The sequence below is a fragment of the Microtus pennsylvanicus genome, chromosome 19, assembly GCF_037038515.1.
Source record: "Microtus pennsylvanicus isolate mMicPen1 chromosome 19, mMicPen1.hap1, whole genome shotgun sequence".
NCBI lineage: Eukaryota > Metazoa > Chordata > Mammalia > Rodentia > Cricetidae > Microtus > Microtus pennsylvanicus.
The window spans coordinates 27,727,165-27,753,091 of record NC_134597.1 but is presented as its reverse complement, the minus strand read 5'-3'; the positions used below and the strand labels follow the sequence as shown (position 1 = coordinate 27,753,091).

Genomic DNA, 25,927 nt, shown 5'->3' with positions numbered 1-25,927 from the left:
TCTGCATTCTCTTAGTTTCAGGAGCGTTGTTTCAGGTGCTAGAACGCTCCAATGAGTAGTTGCAGGTCTGTAATTCCAGATCCCCGTTCGACTGGTCTGGTAATGAACACGGAACTTCATTTCCCAGAAGGCCGCGCAGCATTCGATCACGCGAGTCTTCGGGAAAACTTGCCGGTTTTTTCCACGCCTGCCGCAAAGGCGCGCGGTATGCTGGGACATGTAGTCTGGCCAGCCCTTGGACGCCCCCTCAGATGAATGGGACCGGGGATGACTGAGAACTACAGCTCTTGGGCTGGCCGCGTTGGTGGCAGCCGCGGAAGAAGAGTGGACCGAGACGGCCCTTGGGCAACGAACAGCGGGCGGTGGTGATGTTCAGTGAGGACTTACTAGGGTAGCGATCTAGAAGGGCGCTCTGCGCGCTCGCACCCTGTGCCCCCCACCGGCCATGCGCCCGGCCTTCGCGGTGGGCCTGGTGTTCGCAGGCTGCTGCAGTAATGTGATCTTCCTAGAGCTGCTGGCCCGGTGAGTGACCCTCGCGGGCCGCGCCCGGGCTCCCGGGGATGATCTGGGTTGCTCACCCCGTCCACCTCCCCACTCCTCTGCACTGGGTACCCGCGCTGCCCGCTACTCTGCAGCCCTGGATACTGCTCCATCCCTAAGCATCTAAGTGACAGGGACACCCAGGATGCTGCTGTCGTCACCTCAATGCCGCACTTTGGGAATTTGATGCTTGGAGACTTTTTTCACTTGACTGATCCTAGGTCTTAAGGAGCTAGTGGCAAAGCCAGTTCTTCCGCTAAGCCACCCTCTCCCTATTACTCATCCAACTCCTAGCACTTTTCTCCGTCCAGTTAGTGAATGACACGTGCGTGTCCGGAGCTAAGCCTTCTCACATGCAAAGCAGTCCAGTTTTGTACACGTTCCAAAGAAAGTTTCGTTTGTGTGTACCGACATGTCCTGCAAAGGATTTGCTTTCATTGGTCGTAGAGATGATTGTGAGGACTTTACCCAAACTCACATGCGAGTGATGTGGAGCTGATAACTACTGGGCTGTCATCATGGTCCCTGAGCATTTACTTTATTTCAGGCTTTAACTGAGAAGCGTGCACGTTGAAGCGTAGCTGGAGAATGACCACGGCACTTTCCCAAAGGGAACAGGCTTGGCTTTGTGTTGGTGCCTTACAAATAATGTTGGGTAATAGCGTGCAAAGTTCAGTGGGCAGAAGTTAGAGAAGAGACAGGAGGTGGAGTGGAAAACGCTTAGGGCGGAATAGCTCAAGTTAGTAATTTCAGGTTTGGCTCCATTACCCTCTGGCAATACAGACTTTTCCAGTTCCTTAACTTCTCTAGGCCACCGTTTCCAGGCAGTTCACTAAGACCTCAGTACATAACTAACTACACATTCTGGGTCCGACAGCCCTGTGTTCTAGGGTTACATTGTTTGACTGAGAGTGAAACACTGTTTCTGCAAAGTTGGGTGGCCTTTTCCCTGCTTGTAAGTGGCAGAGCAAGAAATGGCCTCAAGACGTTTGTCTAACTAAGCTCCTAGCCCAACACATTTCCCAGTTCCCCTTCATTCTTTAATCTGAGTGGTCTATAATAAGATGTCTGGTAGAAGAAGTGTGTTTTATTTGATACTGTTGGCTTACGTCCTTTTGCAGCAAGCGGTTTACTTCAGGTCAACTCTGTGTGGGTTAGTCATTGCTGTTAGCCAGCTCGCCATTTTGCTATGCAGAGTGTTGATGAAGATCAATTGTTTGCCTTGGGAGTGGTACGGAATATGAAAATGAAAGGGAGTTTCCGGCTGTTAGCCTGATACACTTCAAGGGAAGGAGACTTTGGAATTTGATATATATTAATATAGTTTTAAATAAAAAGGTGATATATTCAGGCCAGCTATAGAAACAAAGTCAGACAATTGCATTAAATTAAGCGGAGACTGTGCGCACTAGCTTGTGAGCTCTCGGCTAAAGTATGTGATTTCACCCATCAAAGGTGTGAGAGCCCGTCATCCCCATGGGTTCTGCAGGGTGGAGTGAGATACTTGTGGACAGCCTGTTGCACACTGATGCTGACTTCCCCTGTCTCCCTCACAATTTTGTTTCAGGACAGACACACCTTGTCTTTTTGGGATGATCCAGGAAAGTTATAAATAAACCTACCTTTATAAAGTCTTTTCACTCCTTATAGGAAAATTTATTTGGAATTTGATTAGGATTAATTTGTAAATGAATCCGATTCCTTATTTAACCTCTTTTTCCCCTTGTAAAACTGCGTTTTGGTGTGCAATTGTGGGTTTTCCTGCATTGGTAAAGAAGTGGGCTCTTCAACGCAATGCATAGTACATTGATAGCACGCGATAACTTCCCACTGTAGAGCAGGAAGGTTGGACCTGATTAGACCAGAGGGTATTCAAAGTTCCTTCTAGATAGGATCTTGAAACCTGTGACTTTAATCTTGAGGAATTACCGTAGAAAGCCCATCAGAGAACAGAAGCTGGGCTTTTAAAATGGGTCCTTGGAGCCCTTACGTGTCACCCTAAATCAAAGGCTGAAATGACTTTTGAGAGAAGGGATTGTTGAGCCATTTTCCCCCAATTGGAAAACAAATTCAAGTTCTTCTTGCCGACTTTCGTAGACCTCTAATTGGGACGAGTGATAATTCAGAAACCCTGTGCATTGACAGTTCCACAGTAGTAAGTGAGATCTTGGCTCCCCTCTTAAGGTGCTGCTGGTCAACCTTCAAAACATAACACACATATATGTTTTATATTTGTGCTGTATAAACCTTCAAAATGACACACATGTATGTTTTATATATGTGCTCTCTATATATACAGACACAGAACGAATGAAGCAGGCAAGATACTGTGTGTCTTAACATCAGGATAACAATCTGAAAGATTTTATTTTTCTCCTTTAATTTTTCCATCAAGAACATGACTTTGAACTAAATAAGGAAGTTTTATGTCCAGGAAAGAAAGAAACGAGGTGTGAACCATCTGCCTCATTCATTCTCTTCAAAGTTGCTTTTTTTTTTTTTTAGATTGAAATTTGGGTTTTTGCCAAAGAAAATCCCAAGTAAGAGAAGCTGTCTTCAGTTGCTGGTTATAAGTCTTAAAAAATAAAGAGAAGGAAAAGACCCAGGGAAAATGTTTCAGGTTTTTCTTTGGAAGCTTTAAAGTGAATTATTCCAGTTCACAGAACACCCCGTGTCCCAGCTGTGCCAGCAGCGTGTCCCTAAAATGCTCTCTGCATGAGCTTAAGGAAGCATTGGTCATGGGATCATGGGGATACATAGGGAGGCTTAGGCATCCCATGGAAAGAGAGAAAGTAGAACAGAATTATCAAAGGACCCGATGGGAGGGAGAACAGGAAAGGGATTCCGTGATTCCTGGGGGCGGGGGGATTTCTTTTTGATAATATATCAACCTTGTTCATTTGCCCTGAAGTCCTTCTTCATGGAGTACCATGTGACCTTCATGTCTTTAGTGATAAAATATGGATAAAGGGAAAACAGCAAAGATCATCTGAAGGATACGATTGTAAATTTTTAAAATCTTTACACAAATATTGATATCCTAGAGCACATTTGCTTGACGTGAGGCCTCCCCACCCTCGCTGACTTGCTTGAGGGAAGGCCAGACTCTGCGTCCCAAGAGTGTGAATGCACAGGTGAAAGGGAAACGGTCCACCTTCTGAACATTTCACCTGGACTGTGTTCTTGCTGCCCATGGTTCACGCCTGGCTCCCGTGTGTTTTTTTTTCTTCTCTTGAGGATGGAGATCCAGGTCATTCCCACTGGGAACTCTTCCTGATTCTCTGCAGAGTGGCTTCTCAGTAAGGACCCTGTAAGCTTTGGCCCTGGCCTTTACTAGAAAATGGCAGGGAAGGCTAGAGAAGTGTTGGTCCTTCAGCATGGAGCCTGCCACTTGACGTATGCCTTCCCACTGAATTCTCGCGGCAGCAATATATAGTTTCCATCTTATACAGGAAAGGGAAAGGGTGTCCGATGTGATTTTCAAAAGGATAACTGCTGGGCCGAGGACCTACCTCACTGGCTAAAGTGCTTGTTGCACAAGAGTGAAGGCCGGAGTTCAGATCCCCAGATCACATAAAATTCCAGCCTGTAATTCCAGCCCGAAAGGCAGTGACAGGTGAACCCCAGAGCAAGCTGGCTATCTCTGTGAGCTCTGGCCATTGAGGGTGATTCTGGACATCAGCCCTGGCACCTCAGGTTTCCACATGTGCATGTACACAAGCACACCCCCACAGTGCACACCCACAGGCACGCACACACACACGCACGCACGCACACACACACACACATACACACCCACAGGCACGCACACACACACATGCACACACACACACACACACATACACACCCACAGGCACGCACACACACACACACACATACACACCCACAGGCACGCACACACACACACACACATACACACCCACAGGCACGCACACACACACACACACATACACACCCACAGGCACGCACACACACACCCCCACAGTGCACACCCACAGGCACGCACACACACACACACACACACACACACAGGCACGCACACACACACACACACACGCGCGCACACACACACACACACACACACACACACACACACACACGGGCGCAGGGGAAGGGCAGCTGCACTGGACTGATGATTCTTAGTATGTAGGCTCGCCATCATCCTGGTTAAGTTATGTGGCGGCCACTGTTAGGTGCTTTTCTGGACGCTGTTCGTTCACACAGCAATAAACCAGTGAGACAAGCACTCGCTGTTCCCATTTTAAAGGAAATTGGATTTAGGAGTTGATTAGCTGACACATCACACAGTGAGTGGCAGAGGTGCTCTTGCATGTCAGTAGGAAACAGTGTGGGGGCACCGTCGTTCTCAGCGCTGGGCCGCAACGAACACAGAATACACACACTCTTGCATGCAGAAGCACAGGCACGCCTTTTCCCACAGGGATGGAATAGGGGACCTTTAGGAGCATAGATTCCCAGGGCCCCAGCCCAAGACAGTGAGATAAGTACTAGGAGAAGGGTGAACCTCTCCTCCTCATTGTTCATTCATTCATTCATTCATTCATTCATTCACAGTCCTGGAGATTGAACTCAGCGCTTCCTGCATGTGGGCAAGTATTCTGTAATGTCACTAAGCTATGTCCCTAGCCCCTCACCCTTTCTTTCCCCTTTTAATTTTTAGCCAAAGCCTCCCTGAATACTGCCTCGCCCACCCACACTGCTAGGCTTCCATGCATGCGCTGCCATGCTCAGCCTGATCCATGGGTTTCTGAAGACCAGCCAGGACAGAGGGGACCAGCACTGCTAGGAAGATCCAGAGTTAAAGTTCTGCTCTCTTGTATGACTAATGGTTTGAATTAGATTCTTGAATGAGATTAATGTCTTACACGATGTTTATGGATTCCTACAAAGTTTAGCCTTTTCCCTTGAACCCAAGAAAGACAAATTGAACTGCATCTAGAGTCATAGGTTTCAAGAAACCTTCACAGGCTTAAGTACAACCCTGTGTCGCTTTGAGACAGTGAGCCTCTCTCTGTGGGAGTGCTGTGTTTCTTGGCCATTTCTATGCATGTGGGGTGTATTTACGGATTTGCACTGAGGATATAGATTAGTGGTAGAGTGCTTGCCTAGTTTGCTGACTGGTCATATATGTCAACTTGACATAAACTAGAGTCATCAGAGTGGAGGGAGCCTCAATTGAGAAATGTCTCCCTAAGATTGAGCTGTAGGCAGCCTCTGTATGGCATTTTCTTAATTAGTGATTGAGGGGGGAGGGCCCAGCCCATTGGGTGGAGCTTCTCCTGGCCTGGTGGTCCCGGGCTTTTTAAGAAAGTAGGCCATGGGGAACAAGGCAGTAAGCAGTATTCCTCTACGGCGTCTGCATCAGCTCCTGCTTCCAGGTTCCTGCCCTGTCTGAGTTCCTGCCCGACTTTCTTCAGTGACAAGCAGTGATGTGGAAACGTAAGCCCAATAGACCCTTTCCTCCCGGGCTGCTTTGGTCGCGGCAACAGTAACCCTAACTAAGACACTGGCATGGTCAACACCCCAGAGCCTAACTGTGTATCTTGCCATTAGTGTTTAGTATTCACAGCACCCAGCAGGGAATGGAGTTGGCTTTAATAAATAGCCCTGTATTAATAGTATTAATATAAAGCTGCTTTTAAAAGCCTGTTCAGTGGGGTCAGGTGGGTGCATATGATGAAAAGATAGACTCTGAAGCCAGCTAACTAATCTTAGGGGCAGTTTTGATGCACACTTGGGATGTCTTCAATGATAGAACATAGCTGGGGAGTGGTTCGAGAAAACTGTCAACATTTCACAAGACTAATTTTCAGAATGCCTCAGGAGGGATGTCAGAGATAACTTTCATACTATGGCGTGCCTTCCTAATAGTCACTCTGGAAGATTCCTGGCTCTTCCATAGAGCGCTGAAGAGGACCTGTTGAGTTCCAGGAATATCTCTTGACTAGCTAATGTCTTAAAGAGCCACATAAGGGTTGTGGAGAACTGCCGTGTGTTACAGTAGTATTTCTCAGTCCCCAGAACCCATTTTTGACAGTTTTCCTTAATCACACTTCCATAGATACACAATTATGTTGATTTGTGTGCCGATATGTATCTCTATAAAATAGCAAGCCTCCTTCCCATCCCCAGAACTATTTATTGCTTCCTGGGGACACTGTCTAAAGTCACTCCCCTACCATCAAGTGACCATTAGAAACAGATGAACATTCCAGGAGAATTCCAGCATGATTTAGTCCTTGACTAAAGACCTTTTGAGTGTGTGTGGGGCTGTGTGTGAGTTTACCAGGAGATTTCCTGCAGCCAACTAGGAAAGTCACCTCATGTTTCTGTCAGTGAGAGAAATTCTCACACAGGGCCTGCTACTCCAGGAAACCCAGACAGTAGAGTTGGGCATTCCCTGTGACACACAGTGTCAAAGTGTGTGACCCACAGCATGTGAGAGCCAATATGAGGAAGGACCGAGGCTGCAGAAATCTACCCTGCTATTTTGGTGCCATAAATATAACAGGCTGTGGTGCATTTTTATCTGAGTTTGTGCCTTGTGTTTTTCATTTCTGCTCTTCACTATCCAGGAAGCACCCAGGATGTGGGAACATCGTGACATTTGCACAGTTCTTATTTATTGCGGTGGAAGGCTTCCTTTTTGAAGCTGACTTGGGAAGGAAGCCACCAGCTATCCCATTAAGGTATGGCACATTGAAGACCTCGAAGGTGGAGCCTGGACAGAAAGTATGAGGCACATGTTCCTCAAGTTTAGGTTATGGGCGACAGTGGCGCCATTAGTTTTATGGATTGCATTGTTATGCTCTAGAAACCTATTTTTAGAATAAAATCCCTGCCGTAAATAGCTGTGATGGCAATAAGAGCGTGTGTGCCTGGTAGGGTCGGAAGGACGCGGGTGACCTCATTGTGACAGTCATGTATTCGTCCTCTGTGTTTAGAGTTATTGATTATGCTAAGAGTGGTATCATTAAACACTGTGAAAACAACTGACTCTTGGAAATGAAGAAGCAGTGAGTATACAGCCCAGCAAATTCCCGAATGTCACCAAACTGTTGCTCACAAATGGGTAATTTTATGTTGTGTGAATTTTGCTTCAATGAAAGGAAAATGATTGACAAGCTAAGAAAAAATTGTTAATGCCAGACTTCTGTTCATCAGTCCGGGTTTGCCCTAAGTATCTTCACACAGGGCCAAATACGACGATTTTATGTTGGAGAGGCTGGAGCTAGAGGTGTCCTCCCCATGGCAAGGGTTTAAGTGGTGTCACTCAGTTTCCTTGGGAGTGACATTCCCAAGGAAACGTCCCCAAGTGCTCAAGCTCATCCTTGTCCGTGTTCCCCCACTGCCTGCCAAAGTAGCGTGCTGAGGTTATTAATATTGTACCTTAGTTTTTTTGTTAATGTAATACTAAATATTTTAATTTCCTACTATTGGGTTTAGTATTCCCATAAACTTTTCTGTTCCTGCAAGCCAGCATGTGTATCATGGCAGTAATCCCACCATTTAAAAAAAAAAAAACAAAACAAGCCGGGCGGTGGTGGTGGTGCACACCTTTAATCCCAGAGGCAGAGAGGCAGGCGGGCGGATCTCTGTGAGTTCGAGGACAGCCTGGTCTACAGAGCTAGTTCCAGGACAGGCTCCAAAGCTACAGAGAAACCCTGTCTCAACTCCCCCCCCCCCCCCAAAAAAAAGTAAAACCCTCCTTTTCCTTATCTGCTTTTATGGATCAGGGTGAAAACATAATGTATAAACACACACACACACACACACACACACAGAGCACCCTTGCTAGCTCACCTCTGTCTCCTACCCGTGCTTTCATTTCAGACTCTATTTTTTTTTCTTTTTTAGACAGGGTCCTCTCACTATGTAACCCTGGCTAAGCTGAAACTTACTTTGTAGACCATGCTAGCCTCAAACTCAGAGCTCACCTACCCCTGCCTCCCAAGTACTGGAATTACAGGTGTGTACCAACATGCCTGGCCTACCCCTGCCACCTTATTATTGCTCCCTGTCCCTCATGTTATCCCTCATGATTTTTCCTAATTGTCATATCCCCATCATGTTCCCTTACAGTGACTATTTTATTTTCTGCATGTGAATTAATAATCAAAGTTTTGCTCAGGTCCTTCATCCCCCACAAACAATCTGTAGTACATGCTATCTGTCTTAGTGGCTACATGGAGGAATTGATTAACCTGGAAGACATTGACAAACTCTTTTTTCCAATGGCATCTGTCAGGGACCAGCCTCAACAAAAATACCGTTCTCCAGAGTGGAGGCGCGGGGATTTATAAATAGTAAAGAATACAACGATGTGAACGAAAATAATAAAACACAGAAACATATAGGATACTATTGGGAGGGAATTTTTCAGTGAGTACTGATAATTTGCCCGTGTTTAATTTCCAACTGGTTATCGTACCTCTGACCCCAAAAGGTAGGGGTAAAACAAACGATTGCATTAACAGACAACTGAAAGTCAAGGCTACATTCTCCGCTCACGCCCTAGACCAAACCCTCTGTAGACAAACCATTCCCTGGATGGGATCCCAAGTTATTTCCATAAAGGGAACTGGAACTTAGTTGGAACCTTAGACTTTTTTTAGGTAGGAACCAACTACGCCCCGTTTCAGGAGCAAGAGGTCTGGCAATTAGCCACACCTATTGACAATAGCCTTGAGAGAGCAGATCTCTAGGATTTACAACTAGGTGGGGCCTTTGTTTGAGGTTTGAGTACAACAACCTTGAAGAACTAGAAACAAGTCCCCAACTCTCTCACCTACGGCCTCTTTGTGCCTCCACAGACAGGCATCTGGTCAGGCAGGCTTCTCGTGAGGAAATTTGACAAGAAGCCTTGTAAAGTGACTAGAAGTTGTGAAGAAGCCGTCACTAGTGGTCTTCACGTCTGTAACATTGTTCTCTATGTTCGTTGTCAAGTTACTTAGACTCTTAATGCAGCCTTGGCTTTGTCTGTCCAGCTCCCTATCTAACCAGAAACCATAGAGATGATGTGGGGGTCACTGTTGTTTTATTCTTCTTAGACACAAAACTGTTTAGAAATCTGTGCCCAAGGTCAAATATTTTATGAACAATACAAAACCATTGTTTACGTTTGCTCTAGATTGTCTAGGCATTTATTTAAAAAATTTTTAAAAATATTTTTGAGTGAATCATGAAATTGCTGTTATCTAATCCTTTTTGACTTGCAAAAACATGAATATGGTTTAGCTCAATATTTACGAAAGACATCTTGAATATTTTCTAGATCAGGATGAAAACATACAAATATAAAAATTTTAATCCATTTACTTATTCATAGTATTCATTTACTTACTCATTTATATGTGTCTTTTCTAAGTCATGATTATAGGATTTTTTTTTTTTTAAGACAGAATCTCATTTTGCTGGATGTGGAACTGAGGATGACCTTGAATTCCTGATTCTTCTGTCTCTAAGTGCCAGGATTATTGGTGTCTGCCAAGATGCCCACTTTATGTGTCACTGGGGGATCAAACCCTCATCCATGCCAGTCAAGTTATTCTTGCCAGCTGAGCTACATACATCCTTAGCCCCTAGGGTTTCTTTTATTTCAATTTTTATTATAATTTTAAGACTTATGAATTCTCAAGTGACAAAGTCTCTGGCTGGTCTTGGTGGCACATGTCTTTAATCCCAGCACTCAGAAGGCAGAGGCAGTACACCCTGGTCTATATAGTCAGTTCCAGGCCATTCAGGGCCACAGAGAAAGACCTTGTCTTAGGGAAAAAAAAGAAAAGAAAAGAAAGAGAGAAAGGAAACAAGACTCTGATTTTAAGTATAAGTCCCTACAAATCAAGGGCTATCCTTGATTTTAGAGTCTACTGGTTCAACGTATGAAATAATTTTCACAGTGGCTAGGCTAAACATGACAAATCTTTGAAATCTGTTTTTTTTTCAAAATTAAGAAAAATAATACTGTATAAATATACACAGGATGCATTAAGGAAATTAACCATTTTCAGATTCTCCAGAGACCTGTTGAAAGTATCTACAAAGAACTAGTACAGTAAAAGGATTATCTGTCCACTTAAAATGTCTTACTATGGATTAAGTTTGTAAATCCTAATTATAATTCCCTTGAAAAACATTCAAGCGTTTGTTTATACACATTCAGAAATTTGAATTTTCCCCATGCTAGTCTGACTTGGTGAAGTATGCATAGATGTCCTTACTATTTGACTTTATGTGATAATGGTTCTCTATACTCTCTTAATGGAGAGGAAGGAAGCCAGGTGACTTTTTAACCAGATATATGTATTTCTTGAAAAGTGTCTTGTGTTCTCTCTCGTTGCAGGTACTATGCCATCATGGTAACCATGTTCTTCACTGTCAGCGTGATGAACAACTATGCCCTGAATCTGAACATCGCCATGCCCCTGCATATGATATTCAGATCAGTAAGTGCCAGCTCGCATGTGTGTCCTCTGAAGAGCACGGTGAGGTGGGCAGACCGAGCATGGGACAGAAATAGCCAGTCTTATAGGAAGTCAAGTCTAGGGCATAATGATAGGCTTGCTTTGAGTCTTTGGACAGGATGGGAAAGTGGTAAGTGAATGGCTTACTGTTATTTATCTGAGGTCTAATATATGACTAATAAAAGTAAAATTACGATTTCTCTGGGAAATAGATTTACTTCCTATTTCCCTCATCTGGCTTATTTTGAGCTCATATCATACTTACTACTGAAGCTTTTCTTTACCCTCACCCCTGCCTTGCAGCTTTTTGCTTTGTAGTTCAGGCTGGCTTGGAACTCTCCGTCCTCAGCCTCCTGAGTGCTGGGTTTATGGGCTTGTCCCATCACACGTGGCAGGACAATGTTGACAAAGGGGATTTCTCTCAAATTGATAACCCATCTTTTTTACTTCTGTGTGATAAGCTCTCTCTTAGCTGGTGTATAAATAAGAGCAGAGTGTTCCCAGAGCGGGCACGCCATCAAGGAGTACGTAGGTGGAGTTGCGGCAGACTGCAAAAATGGGTGGTGGTGGAAATGACATTATCTTGTTGCCTGAGATTTTTGTGAGATTAAGTGTCCTATGCCTACAGGGGTTGCGTGAGATAACCCTAACTATTGGGGTGACCTACAAAGCACCAACACCGTAGCCCTTCCATAAACTCTTGTTGATTGACACTTTTCTAGGGAAGAGAGAGATCCCTGCATAACTTCTTTCATTATGGAGGTGGGAAAAACTCAGTAGAAGTTCTATACATACATTGTAATCTATTATACATGAAATAGGTGGAGAATTGATGGAAGTAGCTCTAAAGTATCATCTAGCCCTATTAGTCATGCTTTTGTTAGGACCAGTTAATCAGAACTGATCTTTCTTCCTGCTGTATCTTGCACTGACTTTTTTTTTTTTATTTCTCATGACAGATTTTTTTGGCCTCTATTCTTTGCCTTGGTGACTGTTCGTCCTTCCTCCTGTCTTTCCCCATGTCTGTTTTCTTACCCATCGGGAGTTCTGTTTTCTTCCCTGGTGCACTGAAACAGTCTCCCCGTCTTCTTTTACAGGGCTCCCTGATTGCCAACATGATCCTAGGAATTATCATTTTGAAGAAAAGGTAACTGCACACCTCTGTGTTTTGTATATGGATGTGATATTCCAGGTCACCTCTGTGGCCTGGGCACCTTTTTTTTCCCACAGTGGGTGAAAGGCTGCTCTAGCCCCTCAGCCTTTCCCTGAGTTCTTTCTCTCAGAATCGTGGGTAATGATGACTTTCCTAAGGCAGCTGAGCAGGCCAGCGGCTTTTCCTGTGGCTTCCTGTGGGGCCAGGCAGCTCTTGTTACCGCTGGATCTTCAGTGCCTTGCCAACCTATGAAAGCACGAAATTTACTGTGCAGTGTGATCACCAGTAGCCACATGTGACTCTGCGTGTGGACTTACATTTTCTAAGTGAGATAAGATGACATATTTTCTCACTTTTACTAGGCACATTTTAAATGCTAAGTTGCCACATGTGGCAAGTGGCGACCATACTGGAGAATGCGGCTATGGAGCATCTCCAGGGAGTGGTCACGGGAGGTCTGTGGGTTGTCCTAGAAAGTGCTTTGTTGTTTATTTTTATTCTTGGCATTCCTGGGGCTAGATCCCAGGATCTCATACATGCTGCGAGCTTTCTTATTAACCTGCATATTCAGCACACATAAGGTACTCATCAGTGTACTGTATGTAATGAACTGGGGAATAATTTTATTGTGAAGAGAGCTGCCGGTATAGGCCCAGATAGACATGAAGAAGGAGCAGAAGGCGTGGGGTTATTCTATGTAACTGCTGCCAGCGGTGTGGTTGTGGTAGGACTGGGGTGGGAAATGGCAGGAACTGCCTGGAATGCTTTTCCAAAGTACCCACCTCTCGCTTGAGTCTCAGCCCTTACCACTGAGGGGAAAGGGACATTAGGGAGAGACAGTAGGGAGTCTACAGGATTTCTCAGGGGAAGGTCATCTTCCTTATTAAAACCAAAATAGTGCCATTAATGCTGTGTTTTCAATTGTCCGGTTTCTGGTCTCAGGATTCCGGTTCCCTTGGCTTGGGAAGAATCTTCCGATTCAGGGAGGGAACCTAAAGGGGTTTTGTTTTTGAGATTGTTTTTTGAGACAGAGTCTCGTTAAGTAGGCCTGGCTGGCCTGAAATAGCTCTGTAGACCAGGCTGGCTTTGAACCCACAGAGCGTCATCTGCCTCTGTCTCCCAAGGGCTGGATTAAAAGCCTGCAGTGCCATACTGTTTGGCTAGAGCCTACAGTTTTTAAGCAGTAAGGGCTGTATCAAAACAAGGACAGCTGTCCCATCTAGCTAGACTCCCTGTGTGTCCTTTATCTCTGGAGGCTGTGGAGCCCAGTGCTGCTCCTTGTGAGTCTCCTCGGCCCTCTCTGCCTTTGTGCAGACTTTAAATGGCCAGATGTTTTGTTGACGATGAAGACTGTACTTGGTTGCTAGACTTAGACTTCACCTTAGAGACCTGGGTTTCTTCCTAAGCTTTGATTTGTGTGTGTGTGTGTGTGTGTGTGTGTGTGTGTGTGTGTGGTATGACAACTGTCCTTTAAATTTATGAATTATGGTTCACACTGTCAGGGGCTCTGCTCAATACCTGTTTTCCTTAAGAGTTTTGTTTGAATCTGTTACTTTGGGTCTGAGCCTTTAACCATCCATAGAACAGAAATTTCTCTAACTTTTCTATATTTATTTATTCTTCACCTCCCTCCTTTCCTCCCTTTATCCCTCCCTCCATGGTGTCCATGATCACACTGGGGGCCTAGGAAAATGTCCTGCTGCTAATCTCTGATTCAATTTTACCTTCTTATTTTTTGAACAAAGTCCTTTGGAGAATTTAAAGACCACCTATATTTTTCTTAACCATTATTTTGGCTTAATTTTTAAACTACTCAACTTGATGTTTCTGCTGCACTTTTGCTACACAAGGTCTTATTAGCATCTACTAACTATATGCATTATGGTAATTTCATACATACATACAAATGCATTTTGATTATATTCATCCCCAAGCCCTCTTGCCCTTCTCCCACTCCTGCCGAGCCTCTGTTCTTCCCAGCTAGTCCCCCTTCCCTTTGGTACCCCACTTCTCTGTAGTAGGCCTCTCCTGCACCCCTCTCTCAGTGCCTCAGCCAGTCAGATCAGCTCTGATGAGGTATTGTCATCAAAAGATACAGTGTCCTTGGGTAGAAAGGAAGTTCTGCACGTTTAATTTCTTTTCATCCTTCCTGGGGCCTTTCCCTTGATTACCAAGGCTCCGAGGGGGATCATAATGATACCATTTTAGTTAATGGGAAATGTCACTATGATGCTGCCCTTGGCTCTACAAATTGCGTATTCCTCCCTTTATCCTACTGTGCCGACATTTTACAAAATCATTTAAGTTATTCAGACTGTTTTTAAAGCAATACCTTCCCTGAAGAATGGACATTATTCCCCAAGTTTTAACTCTTGTCATTTGTACCTGATAATCTGTTGTTCCTCTTGAATGGTGTGCGTGTTAGGACATAATTCTGGGCTCCTAGGATCGGAGAAGCCACAGGTGCAAGTGACGATTGGGCAGACTGCATTGGCTTCTGGAGAGCCGAGTTCAGTGTCATGTGACATCTGGTATATGTATGTCTTCTGGTTTTGTTTACCTTTTCAGTTGACACTACAGGGAGACTGTAGAGGTTTATGTTTGAACCACATGCTGCCTGACTGTAAGTCCCCTTCCGTGTCCCCTCTCCTAAGGCTTTCTTATCCTTGTTTTACAGATACAGTATGTTCAAGTACACCTCCATTGCCCTGGTGTCTGCAGGGATATTTATTTGCACGTTCATGTCTGCAAAGCAGGTGGTAAGATTCGGCTTCAGATCATTTGTTTTCTCTACCTGTCATCGGGCCCCATTACCAGGTACCTGTAAAGAAAGAAAGGGATCAGAGTGCTTGAGTAATACAGGAACTCAGCTCTGCGAGAGTGGAAAGAAGTGGACAGCAGAAATGTGCCCCTCGCATCTCGGATGTTGTTCATGGTTCTGGTCCCTGTTCCTAGTATATTTTCTTATTTCCTAGACTTCCCAGTCCAGCTTGAGTGAGAAGGATGGATTCCAGGCATTTGCATGGTGGTTACTAGGCAAGTACAGTAGTTACAAAAAGCTAATTACCTCTGCACTTTTCTTTGCTGAGTTTTCTCCTGTGGGACATGTTTCTTGGCAAGAACTTGAGGCTAAACAAATTATGCCAAGGAGGAGAGTGACACCTGGGACCAATATGTCTCTGAACCTTAGTGTTCAAAAAATTAAAAGAGGGTCGTGCTGTATGTGGGTCCATGTTTCCATGGTTGTCACTGGCACAGAGAAAAGTCTGCCGTTCTCCTTAGGAGCACCGTGTGGAGTCTTCTGTTTCTTGGTGGCCGGTCTACTGACAAGAAGGGCGAGTTAGAACTCTTGATTGGGCTTCCCAGGGACACACGGGCTTATTTTCTTCTTAAGTTCACTGCTCCATATGGCCGTGTTCCCAAGTCAACTCTCGGGAGAATTTTTAAAAACACAAGTATCTCTATGTGGAATTAATTAGACAACTCCTACAGAGCCTCGTCCTCGCTTGGATTTGGAGGGAAATGTTTGCAGGAGTAACAGGAGTAGATTCACACTGTTTGGGTGGAAGAAAGTAGCAGCGAAACCTTGTGTCCCCTTATCTGGGCTTTGGACTTTAACCCTTTAGCTTGCTGAAAAGGTCTCTGCACTATGGGGAAAATACTTACCCAATGGGAAAATTCTCCAAGATATGAACATACTACACATAGGGAAAAATTAATGTCCAGTAATTTTATACCCTCGTAATCTAGCAGTCAAAGAAAACCAAGCACAATAGCCTCTCCTTTGTGACTCACCGTATTGGCGTTGCCACTCTGTGAGGACACAGTGACAGCCATTTTCATAAAAGCCCTTGGAGAGGAAATCGATTGCCTTTCTCCAAAATTATTGTGTATTGTGCTTTTTTAAAGGTCTTAAAGTTTTTTTCAATGCTTGACTCAGCAGCTCCATATATGAAAATTTATCCTAAGGAAATAATTAACATTTTAGGTATTTGTGTTGATCGATTTCAGTGAAATAACTGGAAATCTAACTGCTCTCATTGCAAGACATTTAAGTGTGGTACAACCACAAGATAGGGTCACACGTTGAAAACACATTTAATCCAGGACATAAAGGAAAGGTTCAGAAGAACCTCATGAGGAAAGCACGGTATAACAGACATATGGACAGGTATCATCCTCTTTTTAAAATTGTTTCTGCCTTTCAATCCATGGCTGTCCTGTCAGGAATTGCAACTCCTCTGCCACAGGAGATGCAGCCTGAGGGAATATTATTCCCTCAAGCACAGACTCTTTCAAAGCTAAAGGGAACTTAACCAAATCTCTGTCCCCCTGAAGAACTCGAGGTTCAGAGGTTGAGGTGGAAGCCTGCTCCTCAGAGAGGCTGAAGAGCAAGCAGTCACCTCCTCTCCTTGCGTCTCTCCAGAAGCCCTCTTGCTGCTCCTCAGCCCCCACCTCCATCTTAAAAACCCTCTCCACCTGCCCCTCCCTACCACTTCTCTCAGCTAGTTGCTGATGCGGCCTCCTGGCCACAGATGAATTTTATTTACTCAAACGCGTCTTTGCACCATTAAATAAATGTCCCAGAACATAAACAAAAGTAATACACCTTAAAATAATATTCTACAACAGACATTTCTTACCCTGTCTTAGTATACAGAAATACATCTAAGGGTGTGGAAGTGGGAAACTGGAGAGGGTTTCATGGTGGCATTGTGGTTTTAAAATTTACGTATCCTATGTGATAGTTACAGAACTGTAAATAATACTGTCTCCTTAAGAAAATATCTCAAAAGGCATCTTGTAACTGACCTTTGTTCTTTTTAGGCATTGGAGCACTGACCTTTGCCCTGCTGATGTCAGCGAGGATGGGCATATTCCAAGAGACCCTATACAAACAATTTGGGAAACACTCCAAGGAGGCATTATTTTATAATGTAAGCAACTTTTTGAACCCTGCGAAGGTGAAAATTTCTGATTTATGCTGTGTTATGCCGAATGAAATCTTAATGTAATTGACAGATTGTGTTTTTGTTAGTAGCCAGCCTTTAGACCAGTAACCAAAGTGCTTTAGGCAGGGGATAATGTGCGTTTGGAGTGAGTTATTATATGAGATGATCATGATCAACCACATAAAACACTGAAGGGTCAAGGAACCAAGGCCCACAGAGACCCTATAGGTAAAGTTGTTAAGATCAATATGGAGAGCCCAAGGCAAGAGGTCAGGAGTGTGGACATCCGTGGGGCGGCTCTGGGCTTGGGTCTTGGGGGCCTGAGTTCCCCAAGGGGTTTTACTCATATGAGAGTTCAGTTCACGGCCTGTCCCTGAGCTGCTTCATGTTAAGGGGTGACCCACACTCTCCCCTGTAGCTCTCCTCTGCCCGCCCCTCCTTTATTGCTATTGAAATGTGCCCAGAGAGCTGCCCCCCAAGGCCAGGGGTGAGATGGTGAGACCGGTCCCTCTGTGTGCAGTTAATCCGAACGGGCAGTTTGACACGTTAACTTGGAGCTAGAGTGTGTGGCTAGGGAGTTTTAGAATGTAAGCATTTCATTTGGCGCGGTTCTGCCACTGAGAGCAAGGCCAGGCGTGGTGACGGCTCAGCAAGGGTCACGTGATGCGATCTCACGTTGTGCTGCTGTAGTGAGGAGGATGGTAGTCCTCGGGTTCCTTACCTGTCCTCCTCCTCCTTAGTCTCATCTCATTGTTTGTTTCTCCTTGACCTCAGATTGTCTTCAGTCTCTTTTTGTACGAGTTTCTAAATTTTTTGAAATCTTTGTGGCCCTTGTAATTTTCTCCATAGTAACAGCACTCTTCCCAGAGAAGAGGCATGTGTGTTCTGTGCTGCTGTCAGCAGTGCCAGGGATGGGAAGAGGAGTTAGGCCCAGGTCGCCTCCGGAATAGTGTCTGCCAGCGGGGTTAGCACGTGCTGAGATAGGGACAGACTATGACCACCCATCCCACCACACCCAAAGGAGCCTTTGAGGTTTGTATTCCAGTTATGACTGAGGGTGTCTCAGCTTCACTAGATGAGAGTGTGAAGTTCTCCATGTATAAGTTTGAGACTCACATCTGAGCATAATACAGTGCACACATGGCAGGTACTGAGCCCAGACACCCAATGGATCCCATCGAACACCTCACTCTCCCGAGTTGCCTAAGTTTAGGGCTACAGAGATGATTCAGCAGTTAAAAGTTCTAGCTGGCTGCTCTTCTAGAGAACCTAGTTTCAATTCCCAGCACCCACATAGCAGCTCACAACCCTCTTCTGGTCTCGATGGGCACTGCAGGCCTTGTAATTTTCAAATCCAGTATGGAGCAAGTCCTTTCAGGCGAAATGACTGTGTGCTGAAGCCCCCTCCCCCTTCCCTTGTGGAGGGGAGGGTCCTACTTCTTCCACTTCCTCATTGGTGACCATCAGACTCCGTAAGATGTCACGCCAGGTGATGTCAAGGGCACACAGGCCCTGACACGTCTACCATAGGGGGCTAACTTGCTTGTCGGACTGCTCCGAGTCATTGTGAAGCTACCCTAACTGTTCTGGAATAGCTTCATCTTTACCTTCATGAGATCCCTTTCTTCCCACAGCACGCCCTTCCACTTCCTGGTTTCATCTTCTTGGCCTCTGATATTTATGATCATGTCGTTCTCTTCAATAAGTCTGGTAAGTCTGGGGTCACGTGGCCATGTTGCTTGCCAGTTTCTGAGGCAAAGCTTCCGTTTTGCATTTGGCTCGAGCGCAGCTTTCACTCATGTTTATCTGAACCTTTGCACCTTCCGGGTGTCCGCACGCTGCTTTGAGCCAGTGGTTGCAGCAGCAAGGGCCTTGATGGCTCTTTCCTATGCCCTGCAAAATAAGGCGGTCCTTTCATCTTGAGAATGCAGACAAGTAGTCGCAGCCCTCAGCCGGACCTGGAGCCGGTTAGGTGGCAGCTAGCTGTCTCTGTGTCTCTTCTGCCATGAAAGGCAGAGCTGCTCGCAGATCTAAGCTGCCTCGGCACCAAACAAGAGGGAACAAAATGAGGACAGGCCTTGCTTCCTAGCTAGCTACAGGTTGTATAATTGAGATAAATTCATTACAAACAAAATTAAATTAAACAAAAGAATGTATGAAGGTAAGCTGCTGCTTTTTAGAGGGGCTACTAGGGAACTGGGTGCTAGACGGTCATGTATACAGTCTGATCATCAAGAGTGTTTCATAGATAGGTAAACACTTAAGAGAAACCTTCCTCTAATCAAGACTTTATGGTGCACACCCCGCAGGTGGTAGGTGCATTACGTTGTACTGTGTTGAGCCTGCTCTGCATATGCAATGTTGTGTCTGTCATTTGACCTAAAACTGTGTAAAAGTCGGAGGTATGTAAAGAGCCCTCAAGGCCCTGACTTAGAAAGCGCCATTTCTCGTTGTTTCCACTGTAGTTGTGAAGAACCTAGAGTCCCACAGAGCTCTGACTCTTACTTAGCATAGACCGGAATCAAGATGAATAAAGGGATGTATGGGCCACTGTGCCTATTGCTGTTGTTACCTGGATAGCCTTGTTCAAAAGATGAAAGGTTTAAGTGTTCAGCTGGCATGACTGTTTCCTCTCTTCACCTCTGCAGAACTCTATCAGGTTCCAGTCATCAGTGTGGCTATGCCCATCATGTGGTTCTACCTCCTCATGAACGTTGTGACTCAGTATCCTTTTGCGGGCTCTTTTATTCATGTCTCCGTGTTGTTTTCGCAGAGGAATGGTCGTTCTAACAATGGAAGGGACCTGAGTTTGGGTTTCCCTTGACTTCTGTAGTGAGAAGTAGATCTACTCTGGAAACTTCTTTGTAGACTGGAAAGAGGCTGTGGTGATGCAGCTCAGGTAGGTCCCACAGAGGAAACAGGACTCCACGGATGGTTTAGAGCCAGTCATGCCGTGAGATGAAATGAGCTGGGATTTCTGTAAGTTCCTGGTGTCCTAAGTACTGTTTATTATTTCATGACTATTATAAGTCGCTGCAAAGTTCTGACTCAAACTTCAAATTAAGACTCATTTAAAAGTAATTATATTAATAGAAGGATCTTACTGTTCTAAAAGTTGTGATGTCTTTAAAATATTGAAACAAACTAAGGTTGGCTGCCCCCTTCTGAAATCACCACCTAGGCTTGCTATACAGAGCTGCACTTTGAAGGAGAGAATGGAGGCCCGAGGACAAGACGGAGTAAAGGTGAGCAGGACCACCTTCGTGACGGTGCCGCTCTGGCCTTGCTGTGGAGGTGGCCTTTGCTATAAACTGTAATGAAAGTCCATAGTAATGGGCTGTTAGGAACGGCAGGGCTGGACTCTTTCAGGAAGTTCTACTGAGGAGGATTCTCAGAGTGGCTCTTCGTGTTCTCTCAGCATGTCAGGGTGAAGGCGGGAGTCACACCTAAAGCTCCCTTCCTGACTGTTTACAGAGAACAGCCTTAACCAGTCCTCCAGATACGTGTGCATCCGGGGTGTGTTCATCCTGACAACAGAGTGCACCTCGCTCACCGTCACGCTGGTTGTGACTCTGCGCAAGTTTGTGAGCCTCATCTTTTCCATCCTGTACTTCCAGAACCCGTTCACTCTGTGGCACTGTCTGGGCACCTTGTTTGTGTTCATTGGGACCTTAATGTACACAGAGGTGTGGAAGAACCTAGGGACCACAAAAAGTCAGCTGCCAAAGGATGACAAGAAGGACTGAGGTCTGCCGGGGACAGACAGAGCAGTGTTACGTGGTAGAGGCCTCGGGCGCAGGTCTGGTCATCATTTCACTTTGGTTAATGCGAGATTACCACAGTATTGAACCCAGCCGGCCAGAGCATCTGGGAAGGATGAGACGCATCTGCTTTTCCTGGCCGCCAGACAGCGTTTGTAGACTTTGCATAGGCATCCCTGAGACAGAATAAACAACACAGACAAGGCTACCAGGCAGACTCTTGGGTAGCCTCTGCATTTGCTTTTCTGTTTGTGTGCCAGAACATCAGAACCACACTTGTTGAATTCCAGGTCCTCCGAGCCACTGGGTTTCCACCCTTGTTGCTACTGACGGTGTTATTGTGACAGCCATTACCCTTCTGTAGCTGTGTACCTCTTTCCCCATCACCCCTCCACACTTCAGCACTTTACAGTGTAGCCCATGTTCCAGGCACAGTCGGGCACTGAGTGATCTGGTGGGCATGTGACAAATTAGACCCTGGGGATGATGCGGCTGAACTCCCTCCAGTGCAATGGGAAAGAGGCGGAGCCCTGGTGACGCGTGAGCTGGATGCTGTTGATGCTGGAGTATCACTTTGATCACTTTATTATTTTAATCAGTGCAAGGACCACATGCTTCCTGTACCTGCTGCTTTCTGCTCTTAGAGCGGTCCCGCAGCGCTCATGGCATACTAGAAAGGAAGAGGTTGGGAGTGGATTGAGAAGAGGGAGCCCTTTCCATCCATCTCCCATATGAAGCTCCTCAGCCGGTTACAGACATGGTGATGGAAACATGGCCCGGCACAGCTCACTCCATCAGCGCTCTGAGAGACAGTTGTCCCGTGAAGCCACACGCACTCATTTTTCAGGTGTGTCTGTGACAAGCTTTAAGGCCCGGTATTTAGAAGGCACCTCTTCCTGTCACTCTGAGAGCCGCCACCTGTCAAATCACTGATGAGTAGATTGATACATAGGTGTGAGTGTGATGTATGAATCAAGTCAAAGCCCACTACCAGAGTGAGGTCTTGTTTTCCCATAGATTATCAGACTGTTCCTGATGGGTGTGGGTAGGAGGCTGCATGTGAGCAGAACACGTTTACATACAGAAACACGCTTCCTTCTGCTGATTGTTCTGAAGGTCTGGTTTTCCTGTCATGGATAATCTTGAGAATGAGTAACCCTGTCAGATAGCACGTGTGTGTGTGTGTGTGTGTGTGTGCTTGTGTGTGCCCTCAGCTGGACTGTATGTGACTGAAGAGTGTGTTGTTTTAGTTCCTCTTTTCTCCACTTAGACCGAGACCCTCATTAACCTTACCTAGCTGTCGGCTCCTCTGCAAGCAGCTAAACTCGCTGTTTCTCTTGCGTATAGACAAAGGCCTTTCATCCTTTTGCTGTGTGCAGACTGTGCTCTTAAACTGAGATGTGGCTCTCCATGTCTCTTAGACTCACTGTAGTTCTTTATCCCATTGTCTGAAGATTCTTTGATGGGTCTGAACGGCAGCAGTAAAGAGAAGTGCCCCAATCCTCCGGGGCCCTGGGGAAGGCAGTTAAAACGGCCTTGCTTTTTTGTTAAATTAAATACAGGTACTGATTCTCCACCTAAGTCCCCAGGTTTACAGACAGCCGTTGACAACTTCCCAGTGCTGGTAATGCTCTATTCACAAAGACACCGAATTAGATGCGAACCCCATTCATGGACCCAGAAACTCCTTGACTGCTTTAAAATATGTGGTGTCGCTTGGCCCAGCCTTGCTATAAATACCAAGTGTTAAATGTCCCCTTAAAAGTCTGGAATAAAGTGGTCTCTCCTTCCTGTGTAACAGGAGAATCTGCCCCTGAGGCTCCATTCTGATTACTCCTAACAGGACCGAGCCTTCAGCTTCCCTGCGCTCTCCTGTCCATCCCGTGAGAATGATGCAGTTTGTAGTTACCCGAGACTGGCTGATGCAGACAGGATTGAACCGGAGCCGCCATTTCAGAATGTCTGTCCCTCTTAATACGAATACTTTGTGAGTCTTACTAAGGAGATGTAGGGACAAATAAGAGGTCAGAGCACTCACAAAACAAATGTTCAGCTGGAAGGACAGAGCCCACCAGGCCCAGCCTGCTTCCTCCTACATGCTAATTAGATAGAAGAAAATGGATTTAACAGACACTGCTAATACTTTGTAGAATTGCTTTTGTAAAGTTTTTTTTTGTTTTAATTTTCATTGTATGTTTTCATTGCACATGGGTCCTGTAGGGGGACATTTTCATACGACTGAGCACATCCTCCCCCTCTGACCCCCCTTCCTCCCTGCTGTCCGCCCGTGAGGCCCCTTTCTTCCTCTGTACAGTTTTGCTTCTGCCTTCAGATCATATATACATCCGTGATTTTCTGTCTCTACACAAAGTCTAGGAACTGCAAATGAGAGAACAGTCTGATGTCTGTCTTTCCTACCCTGGCTGGATTTGCTTACTGGGATTCATCTCCAAATCCATTCATAAAATCATTCTTTAAAAAGCTGTTCCTCTGGCCTGGATCCTTTTTCCATGTAACAATTTTAAAGGGACAAATAAGCCATCTTACCAAGGCTAGAGTCACTGGATGTAGAGATATGTCTACTAAACATCCTTTTCTTTCAGCTTCAGAAACATCATGTAGTTTAACTCAATGTAGAGCTTAAGACATAAGCGTACTTTAGAGCAAAAGGCAGCCAGCACAGGATGCTAGCCAGGAAATATACTGTTTCTGTGTGCCCACATAACAGTCTGACTGGTGTGTTTGCCGAGGTGGCGGGAGGGAACGGTGGGTGCTTGAGTTCTATTTAATCCCTGCATCTCCTTTAACCAACATTCTGTTGTAAATGCTATCTTTATCACTGTTATTAGAAGCATCGCTTCAGTTTTTGAACTTTTTTCTTGCAGTACTGAGGATCAAACCCAGGGTTCTATACATATTGTGGATTCTTTTATTTTCTTTTCATCCAACTAAAACAACCAACAACACACTAACCAGACATATAGTTCAGTAGGTGGTGGGGTTTGGTGTGTGTTTCCTTTTCCCTTCTTCCCGCCTAGTTGACCAAAGCACAGCACTGCAGTTCCCTGCCAGGGTGGTCGGTGTCCCCGTAGCTCCCTCTTCTGGTCTGGGAGAAGCACATGATAGTTGCAAGGGATCTCAACCTTTGTACCCCTCTTCCTCCCTTCTGGGACCGGGCTTTGTTTTTTGCAGTTTTCTTCCTAGCTGTACCCCGGTCCCTTACTGCACCTGCATTCCCTTTGCTATTTCCTACTGAGCAATACCTGTCATTCTTGCTCATGCCTCTGTTCTTTGGGGCCTCTTGCTATCTTTTTAGGAGTTTTATAGGGTGTTTGTATCTGTCCAGCATGTTTTATGGAGTGTTCCTGTAAGCGCTGCAGTGTATAGGGAACATGGCAGTGTTTAAAGGGAGTGTGAACACGGAAGCTTTGTCTGAACTGTCTGCATATTCCTTTCCAGCCCAAGAGCAGAGAATCCCTGCTACCTGTCCCTTCTTACTTGATTCCTTTTAGCCTAGAGATGGGGAAGGGGAAATGCCAAGTCAGGGACAATTCTAAATCAGCGAATTAGCTGCGGGTGGTGGAAATGATGTCGGAGAAGCAGTTTGAGTGAACCTGAGCAGGTGAGACATGTGCGCTCGGAGAAACCACGTTGTAAAGATCTGAAACTAAGGTCCTCTCTGCGGCTAGAAGTAGATAGAATTAGGAGGAGTTCTGCTCCTGCTAGATCAACAAAGCGTTTTGGTCTCAGTTGGCTTTCTGCTGAAGTTGACCGAATCTTGTCTGTGGCAGTTCATGCTAACATTGAGAGAACTGCCAGCGTAGACGAGATGCGCTCATTTTCCCTATTGGTTGGCGTAGTGTTTGGAAATAAGTACGAACAATATTTAAGTACATATTCAAGTCTTGGAATATATCTGCTATGACCAGAGCCGGGGTGGGAGACTGATGCCTCTCAACTTTATAGTGTATTCTCTCTTTCTAGAAGTTTCCTCCCTGTAGACATTCTAGGAATGGAAGGGGCTGGGGAGCATGCATAATTCATTTCTGAACTGCCAGCGCCTGGCACAGTGTCTGACATGTGTTACATGAGGAAATGAATGCTTGCCAAGGCCTCCTCCTCACTCTTCCTAACGGTTCCTCACAACTGTTCCCAGTTCTCATTAGCTGGCTAGTAAAAGAAAGGCAAGCAAGGGGACATACCCCAGTGACTCCAGCCATGAGAAGGAACGGGGGCTGTTATTGGAGATGGGTGTAGAGTGCTATCCTGCTTTCGGCTGCCTTCATGCCGGGTGGTCGGAGGGATGAGACCGGTGTGTGCATTGCCATGGAGAATTGATGCTCAGGAAGACGCTCACCAGGAGCTCGTTACAGACTCCTAAGGGTTTTGAAGTGGCTTCCTGGTGACCGCCACACTCCCATCTCACAGCCACTGAAGTCTGTTGCTGACTGCTGCCTGGAGAGCTGTGTGTATTTGTCTACACTGAGTATCACAGGCATTTGCCCGGAGCTTTGCCTGCAGAATCACCAGCAAGAGGCAAGCAGCAAAAGAGCCAGAGACAGAAAAGGCCTGGTCTGCACTTGAACACATGATGCCTTTGACAGATTGAGTTAATTTACATCTTTAATGGTGGAAGGTAGACTCCTCAAGCAAAGTGGGAGGCGGCCTTATTTCCCAGCCACACAGAAAGCCTCTGGGCTTCCTCACGTTGGCGAGCGTTTCTGTGCTGTTTGCCTTCTTTCCAGAGAATGGCCTCAGCCTCCCCAAAAAGGGTGATTTGAAAAGTAACAAATTATGGAAGCGAGGATCTTACTCATTCAGCTTCTGAGCGCTTCATTGAGTATTTCATTTCAAGAACAAAGACCCGAAAAGAAGGGAGCCCGTAGCAGCCGTGTGTGTAGAACAGCCAGAAGACATCAGTGAGCATTCAGACTCGGAGCTGTGTAAATATCCGACATCACTGCCAGCCTTATGAGATATTCGAGCAGTTAAGGAGGAAAGGAAGGTTCTTTGAATAAAACGCTTTGCCGCACTGAA

The 25,927-nt window shown here is 45.6% G+C and overlaps 1 protein-coding gene across 1 annotated transcript; it reads left to right on the top strand.

Moving 5' to 3' along the window:
* The first annotated feature begins 221 nt into the window (after positions 1 to 221).
* Positions 222 to 25,927, top strand: Slc35b4 (solute carrier family 35 member B4). The gene is made up of 10 exons (XM_075953936.1): positions 222 to 522; positions 7,137 to 7,250; positions 10,904 to 11,006; positions 12,122 to 12,171; positions 14,855 to 14,936; positions 15,153 to 15,213; positions 17,005 to 17,114; positions 18,764 to 18,839; positions 19,778 to 19,853; positions 20,629 to 25,927. Exons 1-10 carry the CDS (start codon positions 446 to 448, stop codon positions 20,873 to 20,875), a joined length of 996 nt encoding a protein of 331 aa, XP_075810051.1. The 5' UTR covers positions 222 to 445; the 3' UTR covers positions 20,876 to 25,927.

Excerpts from the sequence above, each read along its gene's own strand:
- Slc35b4 (XM_075953936.1), top strand. The coding sequence starts at position 446 with ATGCGCCCGGCCTTCGCGGTGGGCCTGGTGTTCGCAGGCTGCTGCAGT. Across the intron at positions 523-7,136 it reads TTCCTAGAGCTGCTGGCCCG|GAAGCACCCAGGATGTGGGA; the intron begins GTGAGTGACCCT and ends TTCACTATCCAG. Across the intron at positions 15,214-17,004 it reads ATTTGCATGGTGGTTACTAG|GCATTGGAGCACTGACCTTT; the intron begins GCAAGTACAGTA and ends TGTTCTTTTTAG.